Source organism: Triticum dicoccoides, chromosome 7A, assembly GCF_002162155.2.
Source record: "Triticum dicoccoides isolate Atlit2015 ecotype Zavitan chromosome 7A, WEW_v2.0, whole genome shotgun sequence".
NCBI classification, from domain to species: Eukaryota; Viridiplantae; Streptophyta; class Magnoliopsida; order Poales; family Poaceae; genus Triticum; species Triticum dicoccoides.
The window spans coordinates 186,639,199-186,649,871 of NC_041392.1; the positions used below are offsets into that span (position 1 = coordinate 186,639,199).

General features: G+C 43.4%; 1 protein-coding gene across 1 annotated transcript; it reads left to right on the forward strand.

Moving 5' to 3' along the window:
• The first annotated feature begins 7,196 nt into the window (after window positions 1-7,196).
• Window positions 7,197-10,540, forward strand: LOC119328811 (protein MICROTUBULE BINDING PROTEIN 2C-like). Its single transcript, XM_037601799.1, has 5 exons — window positions 7,197-7,434; window positions 7,563-7,631; window positions 7,989-8,348; window positions 9,468-9,683; window positions 10,085-10,540. Exons 1-5 carry the CDS (start codon window positions 7,303-7,305, stop codon window positions 10,235-10,237), a joined length of 930 nt encoding a protein of 309 aa, XP_037457696.1. The 5' UTR covers window positions 7,197-7,302; the 3' UTR covers window positions 10,238-10,540.
• The last annotated feature ends 133 nt before the right edge of the window (window positions 10,541-10,673 follow it).

Here is a 10,673-nt window from a genome sequence, read left to right on the forward strand (position 1 = left end):
AAGACAAGTGTTAGTTGCCGCAAAAAAAAAAGACAAGTGTTAGTGCCAATCAGGAAAAAAGAGCGCTACTAATCGCCAGAGTGTCTCGAAGGTGGAGTAGTGTACAAGGCTTTTGTCTCGGTAACCACTTTGGAATCATGCAACCACGTACAGGGCGATGGTCCTTCTAATGTACTCGCTCGATGGAAACCTTTTTCTCTCTCGAGCGTACCGGATGAACAGTTGTTCTGTACATTGTACTCTATGTATATTACCCTAGAAAAAGCATGCATAAGAGCATCTACAACCAGACTCCCAATCCGTCCCAAATGCCTGGACGGGCTGCCAGGTCAATGACCGGACGAAAAAATGCCACCCAACCGGGCGCCCCATTTCCACCCCAAACACTGGAACTGACAGACACACCTCATATCTGGCTCATATCTAGGCTAGATATGGGGAGGCACGGAAGCGCCCAGACACATCCGCCGTGTTGGCTCTGTCAAGGCGGATCCATCCCAAATCAGAACCAAATTGACTAGTTCTCCGCATCGATCGAACTCCTCCAGCCTCCTTCCTCCCTCCTCCATTTCTCCCGCAGCCGCCCGCCCCATCCTTACTAGTCGTCCTCTACCGCCTTCGCCTATATTGTCACCGACGATCGTGCCCGCCTCCACGGCCACAGATGATGCCTCGGCGGAATCAGTCGAGGTCCCATGCTTGGCTTTGGATCCTTGCAAGGCGGAGAACCTTGCCCGGAAGGAGCGCCGCCGGAGGCAGTGCGAGCATGAGGCGGCGGAGAAGATAGCGGCAACGAAGGCAGCTACGGACGCGGCCTTATTGGCCGCTGCTGAGGACATGAACGCGCCGCCGCCAAATCTATCGGTCGTGGCCACGGAGACAATAAACTTGTCGTTGTTGTCCGACCCCGTCATGCCCTCCAAGTGGACGGGCATCCCGGATTTGAGCTTTTCACAAGGGCATGGCGCTGTGGAGACTCGGCAGGGTGCTGTCTAGCGTCATGGTGGCGTCGATGGCAGAGAGGCCTGGCAAAGTCGGTGCATTAGTTTCTGCTCTGAAGATGGATTGATGGAAGATGGTGACGACAACACAGAGGGTGCGTCAGACCAGCTTGTGCCCCAAACCCGGTATGTGGCTTGGTTGGGGCCTCTAGCTTTAGATGTTAGGCATTTGTGTGATGTCTGTTTGGTATTAGGCTCGGACTATCGGCACCCCGTCATCAGGTGGATAGGAGTAGCGACAGTTGTTGCTAGGATGGTGGCTTCAGACTACCTGATGTACTACTTTTATAAGATCTTTGTGAATAATTAATAAAATGACTGCATGCATCGTCCAGATGTAGAGGCCGAGGTAATCCTCCTTTTCAAAAAAAACAAGCCATCCCCGAGGCATACATGATGGCCGACTCACCGGAGCTCAAACTACATCGGGCGTGCTCGAGCAATGCCAGCTCCGATCATGCCCACTTCGTGTTCGATGGAATGCCCGACCAAGTCTTAGTATAATTTGTGACCCTTTCACATTTTCTTCATAGTTTCTTTGGTTGCACATATCATCGGATCGTATTAGTAGGACGATAGTTAAATTGCGATGCATATAGTAGGAACAAATATTGCATGACATGATAAATCATGGTCAAGAGTCTTTACAAATTTACTATGGAGGATACCAATTCCTAGATGTTTGAAGTTGAGAAAGCATCACACACTAAAAAGAAGAAAAACTTGCGAAAGTTGCGAAGCCTAGGGGTCCGACATTCACATAATTTGAGGATGTTTTGTTATGTGAAAGTTGGTGCAAGACTAGCATGGATCTGATTTGTGGAGCCGGGCAAAAAGGCGAGAAATATTGGGATTTTTTGAAAACTTTATCACGAGTAAAAACACTACATGAAGCCACACCCAATGCTCTCTTCAACATAGATGTCCGTCCATCTAAGAGGTCGTTAGAAAATTTATTGGTTATCTCAAACAAGCTCTAGGACGGAACCAAAGTGGCATCGGAGTTCAAACCTATGCCACTTTGGCGGCGGCTTCTGTACGTCAAGTGAAGAAGAAGCCATTCACTTTTTTTCATTGTTGGTTGAAAATTTGAATGGAAAACCCAAGTGACGGACTGTCCTCAAGGAAATTGAAAACGACCCGAAGAAGATGAAGAAAAATGACGGGTCAAGCTTGGCTCAATCAATTGGGTTGGAAGAGGAAGGAGAAGAAAATGGTGCGTCCGACTTACAACCAACCATGCCAAAAAGAAACCAACAAGTGATGGAAAACAAGTGGGAGAAGGAAAGGGTGGCGCGTGAAGGTGCGGCAAGCAAAATATGCGTCACTTGGATGGGCATTTTTTATGGAAAGGAGGTGAAGAAGAAGGATATGTACAAGTTGTTCATTGTTGTGCAAAGGGAGAAGATGGAGTTTGATCGGGAGAGATTTGCCTTGGAGAAGGACAAGGTGGAATTGGAGAGGCAAGAGAAGGTTGCCAAATGGGAGCTTGAGCAAACAGTGACAATGCGTGGTCTTGACCTCGAGAAAGAGAGGTTGCGCCTTGCGAGAGATACGTAGGAGTTGAGGATCATGTTGCAGGACATCAACCCCTTGGATGATGAAGGGACGAAGTGGTTGCTTCGTATGAAAAAGAGGACCAATTACCGTGAGGAGTGAAGATTTGATTCATTCGTGTATCGTTTATCTATATATGAACTATTGAATTTTATTTTGACATGTACTGAATTTATTTGGGCTACACTATCTCTGTATCATAGAATATATGATGAATTTGCGTTGTATGATCGTCGTGCATGGATTTGCATGGATTTGAGTATTGAGATTAGGAAAGTGTGGTTGTGGAGAGGGCCAAATGAGGACATGCCCGTCTCGGGCGCGTCCATGGAAGTATAGGGACCCGGATTAGACAATTCCGGTTATAGCTGCTCTAATGGGAAATGTGGGTTTCACCCATATATAGGTGGTCCGAGCTTCTATTATGTGTAGTCACGTAAGATGACTGTTGACTTGAAAGGATAAACTACTGTGGTGCCTTCGTAAATCTTAAGATGCTATGTCGGTTCAGTCTCTCGGAGATGCTCATAGGGTAAGGTGTGCATGTGTGTGTTCATAGAGGTGAGTGTATGCTCGTGTATATGAGCTTCTTCGATTGTATTGTGTCTAAGAAACAAAAATCCACTGACTTAAGAACAATAAAAAGTTGAAATAGATTTGCATGTCTCAACTAAGAAATTATCTCTTGGTGTTTCTTTTTTGAAAAAGATCAAGATATATTATAAAAAGCTCATTGGAAGTATAAAGCATCTCAAACAAAATAAAAAATACATTGAGATTCCGAGGCTATCGAACGACCGTTACTGCCACCATAATGAGCTACCGACGCATCGCTATCATTGCTTCTTTATCGGAGCAGGTTTGACCTTGTCGATGACAGTCAAGAAGTCTTCCTGCACGTGCCTCCAAGGACCGACACATTGGAGCCCCAGTCGTCGTCGCTGAACTCTTGCATAGATCTAAACCATCTAACACCAATTATCGCCACATGACAAGAAACCCCAACCTCACTGCCTCAAGGAGACATCGAGAATCTATGTTGGAGTTCTGTCGACTATGTCCAAACGGACGAACTCGAGGAGGATCGAAGCCTGATATTGGGCGAACTCGAGGAGGATTGAACTCGAGGAATACTGTCAACTATGTCCAAAGGGGCGAACTCAGTGTGCACATAAATTCCTCATAGAATTAGTTTAAATTGAGCTAGCCGATATTGGGAATCTCAAAATCCATGGAGGCACTCAATGTTGGGCATAAGATTACAATGACAAATGGTAGAACCTTCCCTGGTCTGTTGGTAACCCTGGCATGGGCTCTAGGCGCCCGTGACAATACGTGTTGCAAAGCAGGCGCAAGGCATATGCAACCAGAGAGCGTATCCTGTGAAACGGAGGCACTCGTGCACCAGATGCGAGAGCGCATCCTGTGAAATGGAGGCACTCGTGCACCAGGTGCTCCGCTATGCTATGGGCCATTAGATTTGAAATCAATGGACAAGATCCATCTGCAAGGGAAGATGATGGTACATTTGCAAAAACATACCTTCAATCTAGCTAAACAGATCAGATAGACCCCCGAAGCCCACTTCGTCTACCTACATTTTCCAATGTTGTGTGCCACTGCTCTAGGTCGCCTTGCTGATCTGGGGTTAAAAAAAATGGGGCGAATCACCTCTCTCCCTCTCCCTCTTTGGCTTCCAGCTTTGAAACACCAGCGCCCAGATCTACATCATGAGGCATCTCGTTGCAGCTCTATGGACACGATATCTTTAGCTGGTAGGGAGTACAATGCAATAACATCAATGGTCTTGCATTGCAGCACAAGTGTTTCATAGTATGAATGCACATAATTTGTTCAACAACCGTCCATCTTAAGTGCAAAGTAGAATAAAAAGCTTACATTGTTAGTTTCACAGGTTTACATTCTTGATGAATACATGGTGCTAGAAAAGCCAGAGCCTAGGACAACTAGGCACAATCAGGAAGAGTACAAGGAGTAAATTTAGCAGTTTGATATCTGTTGTTATGCCCTCTCATTTTACAAAACCCACTAAGCTCCCAAATTTGCGTAAGAAAATGAATAATTGCGGTCTTGCAAATCTCTTTGTTTATTTATATTTTAAGTGTTGTAACCAGGGGATAAAAATTACCATCATACTTGCAGCTCATGCATATAGACGACACTCACATCACGCTAATGTCATTCCCAATCAGTAACATGTGCATGTTCTACCTTGCATGCCTTTTGAGTTTTTTTGTGGGTACATGCCTTTTGAGTTCACTGGTGAGTTTTCAAAACATTAATTTTGGTTCACTAACATGCTAACAAGCAACACACATTAAGGATATTACCTTCAGAGCATCGCTACAATGTGGATCGTAGCAAAATAAAATCAGGAGCATGAACAACTAGTAATGGTTTCACAACTCCCAAGTATTGATTCTTCATATACAAGTACTCACAATCATGCATAGTGCTGCACATGAAAAAATGTTATAAATTTTGAAGGAATAAAACAAAAGCATCTTGTTTGTGTATTTGTAATCTTATTACTGTAGCAACTGAAACTGAAGATACAATTTTTACCCTTCTAGTTGCATATATCATACATCGGTTCGGTGTAGATAATACTCATTCCAAAACACATTGGTAAAGGAAGAAGACAACACACCTTGATCCTTGAAGTACAGCAGACTATCAACTCTTGTGTCACTTTGTACCATCGACGTCCCAAAACTAGAACATGAGCCAGCGCCACAATACAGTTCGTTGCGTAGGTTTAGCTTCTATGGCGGAGATCCTGACTTTCTGCTGGAGAGGGAAAGAGACATGATGGGCGATTTTTTTTCAAACCCTACCTCAGCTCCCATGCCAAGGTGGTGGGGGGCACAGGAGACAGGACGGGGCAAAGACAGGATTGAGGAAGGGCGATAGACAAACTGGGCTTGGGAGGTCTATCTTATTTGTTTAGCTAGACTTGAAGGTTTGTTTTGCAAATACACCAGCAGCTCCCCTTGCAGATGGATCTTGTCCTTTGATTTTGAATCTAATGACCCATAACCTGGTGGAGCATCTGGTGGAGAGCGTATCCCGTGAAACGGAGACACTCGTGCACATATTTGTTGCCATAGATCATTTAGCTACACTTAATATTCGGCACACACCTTGATCAGGTAGCCGATATTGACTCTTTATCTTAAGATTGTCTCCTTTCATTTCCACTACTTCATCTATCCTGATTTATAAGTCTCAAGCATATTTTAACCTTGACCATTAATTTAGTCTATAAAATATACACTATATGCAACAACAAACACATCATTGAAATCTTTCTTTGGAATTGAACGTTATGATAGGGAAAGTATCTAGTGCTCCCAGGCTTGGGGTGCTCCCGGTGCTCCAAATGTCCGAAAAACATTTTTAAAATGTTCAAAAAATTCTGAAAAAATGCAGCACATCGATGGAACATCGATGTCTCTTGTCACAAATTTCAAATCAAAATTCGAAACATTGCTCAAGATACAAAAATGATAAATTTTTGTACATAACATAAGTTAGGCTTTAGTTTTGGCCCATTTATCACATTGATGTCAATTTTGTCATTTTTGTATCTCGAACAATATTTCGAATTTTGATTTGAAATTTTTTGACAAGAGACATCGATGTTCCATCGATGTGCTGCATTTTTTTCAGAATTTTCTAAACATTTTAAAAAATGTTTTCCGCATCGGAGCACCGGGAGCACCCTAGACCTGGGAGCACTAGATACTTTCCCCGTTATGATATAGGTTTTACGACATATAACTAATATTTTATTGAACAAATCCATGGTCATTTTTTTCTACCGAAATGTGTGCGGTGTTCTAGACTTATAAATAAGGGTGGAGTGAGCAGCATGGAATAGTAGTCCCTACACATTTAGATGTTCTATTTTTTTCCGAAATCAAATGTACAAGACACGTTTTAGTGTGTTTGTTCACACATTTCAATCCGTAGTCAGCTCATTTTGAAATATCAAGAACATCTTATATTTGTGAACGGAGGGAGTACATTATCTATATCTATACCAATATAAAAAGACCCAAAGGGGCAGATCTAATTAATTTCAGACATCAAATCATGTCAATCCAACGACCTAGACCGCTTCAATGTCGAGCACTCAACACGTTTAGCGTGCAGTTAGTTTCAAGCCAAATATAATGTTTTTTTTGCGGCAATGCCAAATATAATGTTGATCACATAATAACATGCAAATAATATCCTACTTAATATCCACACACACTTAATATACTTTCAAATTAACGTGCATTGCACGTACACATTGACTAGTTAAAAACAAAAAGAAGATAAGATCCCCTTGGAAGAAGAAGTAATTCCATCTGCCAATTCCATATAGTAGTACTAGTTTCCACTTGCATGAACCACACAACAGAATCATTAGCCAAAGCGTGACGCCTCTTTGGCCCCCTCGTTCCCTTTCCCAAAGCAGGCATTTTCCAGCCAGGACTCCATCCGCACCGCACCAAGAAGCCTCCTAAAAAGCGGCCCGGTCGGTCGGAATCAACACCACGACGGAACCCAGCGACCCGGAGAAGCCGCGCGGCCTTAAACCCCGACCCAACCACCCGCCCGACCCTCTCGTCTATTCCCAGCCGTTTCCCGTTCCCAAATTCCCAACCCGATTCCATTCCGCCCCACTCCCACTCGTCGCCCTCCCGATTCGCTTTGAAAAGAGACAAAAGGGATGCTCGACCGGTCCCTCCGGCCGGCGGAGGCCGGCGCCGGCGCGGCCGGCCCCGGCGAGGTCCGCGGGAACGTGGATCGGGTCCTCTTCAAGGACCTGGTCGACATGGTGCCGCTCGTCGAGTCCCTCATGGTGAGCGCGCGCGTGGGCGAGCCGAGGCGCAGATCTCGCCGGGGCTGGAGGGATTTCATGCTCCCTCTCGCGGAGCTTGTAGATTCGGGTCGTTCTAACCATCGGGCTTGCTTTGCCTCTGGATGCAGGATCAGAGGACGAACCCGTCGTACTCGCGGCGCGCCTCGCTGGTGTACACGCCGGCGCCGGCCAAGAAGGTGACACGCTTCTTTCTTCGTCTTTTGGCGCTTTGCTCCTTGGATGTGGGGATTTTTTGCATTAACAAAAAAGCTATAGTGACAGTTGCTGATGTTTCGGTTTCCCTGTGTACTTTTCTGAATTGCGACCCCGGGAGTGGTTCAGATGTCGTGCTTCGGTAGATAGGCTGTGCAAGAAAGTTCAGATTAGGGAATTTCATTGTCATTTACATGGTTTACAGGGGTAGATCTCGCAAGTCTGTCGGTTTCTGTTAAGCTTTTGTAGCCTTGTTGAGATGGCATGGCGTTGATAAATCTGTTTTGTTACTGTCATGAGCTTTTGTAACGGTGAAGGGATGCGTGATTTTTTTCTTATAGGGTGGTGATTTGAAAAGCGCAAAGACACCACAAACCTTGTCGGCAAAAAAGCGGAGGGATCCTGGAGACACAGGAAATAAAAGCACACCTGATTCAAATGGAGAGAACGGCTCCGTTGCCCCGATGACTCAATCGGGAGCAGAAAATAAACCCAAAGACAAGGATGAGATTGGCTTGCTGCGTGAGCAGGTCGATGAGCTCCAAAAGCAACTTGTCGAAAAAGAGGAGGCATTGAGGTCTGCCGAGAGTACTGTGAGTGAGATGAATGCGGTGTATTCGACAGTTGATGGGTTGAAACGCCAAGTTGCTGAGAAAGAAGCTTTGATCAAATATGCTAATTCTCAGTTACAAAATGCAAAGGTGAATTGCCCGCCTGCCTGCAATTACATTGTGCTATATATATTTCTTTAGTGGAAATTGTGCTATATTCTGCTTCAGTGAGCCAGAGTTTCCTCTCTTGTTCTGAAGCTTATTTGTCGTTATCGTTTTAAATTTTGTTCTACAAATGGCACACTACTTGCTACGCTTTATATTTTTGGTGTTCAAATCACAATGATCCTAACAAACACATAAAATACATTTTTTAACCATTAGAGCAGCAGGAGAGGCTCCTATTGCTATTTAAATTAAATAAAGAATATTTACAGAGTCATGAAACAAAATCCAGAATTATACAAAGGCCATAAGAAGAAAGAAAAGTGACACTACATGACTATCATTAAAGCTAGTCAAAAATTCGGCTATATTAGGCTGCACCCTCAGTTTCAAAATATTGAGGTGAGATTGGAGTAGTCTCAGCCAGTCCACCAAGGAGGCAGGTATCCTGTCAAAGTAGCATCTGCTTCTAATCTTCCATATGTTCCAAGCAGCCAAAATGGTAATTTCTTTGAAAAGAGCATGTGGCCAATTCCTAGAAGATTCATCAAACATTTCTTGCAATTACAACATAAAATTAGGGAATGATATGCTTATGTTCACCACCATTTAGTTCACAATATGCCAAGTTGATTTTAAACTGAAGAAACTAAGGTACGAATAGCAGACAGGCCATATGCAGCAGTTTCCACTTTCCAGTTATAATCTGGATTGCAATGCATTTAATCCTCGTGCCAGGCTTTATTAGTGAATTTCAAATCTCTGCAGCCTAGTTTTTTTTCCACTACTAGGCTATCCGGTCCAAAGTTTTAATCCTCATTTTGGCCATAGTGCAAACTGAACTGTGGCCCTGTTCTCGTGCACAGAATTGATCTGTGCATTTACGCAATTCCACTTTTTGCAATGCAGTTGAATAAAGCATGTTTATTTCATATACATTTCCCTTACCAGATGATAACAGCATAGCTCAATTTCGGTAAAGTTTAACAGAGTGGGTGTTCTGTTCCCTTCGTTTCTTATATTAAATGTTTGGTTTATAGTCAAATCAACTGCCCATACTAGGGCATTTATTTGATGTTTTTTTTTCTGAAATTTCTTCTGTAGATTATGCTTGCAGACAAGCAAGCATCCTTAGAAAAATTGGAATGGGAGGTAAAGACCTCAAATAAGAAGGTGGAAGATCTTCAAGGGGACGTCTCCAATATGGAGTTTGAGATAAGTTCATTCGTGACATTATTCGAGAAAATCTCGGAGAATGTTTCAGATGATTGTCACGATGGTAGCATACCATCTTATGATCTAGAGGCACTTCAATCAGTGGTGAGTAATCCTTGAATCCCTACAAGTTTTACAGGTCTGATCAATGATGACGCTGTTATCTGTACTACTAATTCTCTGCAAAAGATCTAATTGCAATGTAGTATTCCAAATTGTTCCTTTTTTGTCAACTGTGTAAATTGTATGGTAATCTAGCTTATCATTTCTGGCTTGAAAATCATGTAATGTTTAAGATTCGGATTCTACAATGAAATTCGCTAACAATTTAGGCTATCAACATAATAAGGGTAACACTGCTAGGATATGTTAATAGTGCGACCTGTGCCCCGCCATGCAAGATCACTATGAAAGCTGCCAGGAAACTTCAACAAAAGTAAAACTGGGAAGATGTCATGCCTGCATATTTACCCTCTTTAAGTAACCATCAAACGTTGCTCTTTCAGAGTGAAATCGACAAGATTGAAGTGGACAAGATAGAGCAGGAAAGAGTTACATATGCTGAAGCTCTTGCTGCTGCAAGAGCAAACCCTAACGAAGAACAGTTGAGTTCAGTTGCGGAGGCGCGGTCAAGGCTGCAGGTCCTTGTTGTACAATAATGCACGAGGTGCCAGTTGTAGTGTATGTACGATGATGCACGGGGGTGCCAATTGTAGTGTATGTACGATAATTTTAAGTCACTGATGTAATTATAATTGTGGGCTTGAGCTGGTTCATGTGTGTGACCGGTGTGACTGTAACCAATCGAGCACTTGAAACTGGACAATTGTTTTAGTTTTCGGATCACATTTACCTGGTTCTGTGCTCTCCGTTGTGGATTATATTAGAAGGAAAACTTTGGCTGTTGTTTTGATGATGAGCACTGGGCAGTGCTGCTATCTAGTGTGATTTTAGTGTTTTTAGACTTGGTTGAATGTCCGGGCACAGATTGCTGCTAAGTTTTATGATGTTGGAATTTTTGAACTGCTGATGCATCTTCTTTTCATTATCCTTTGAATCGTCATATTTGTGCAATCACGATTCACGGTGATGTGG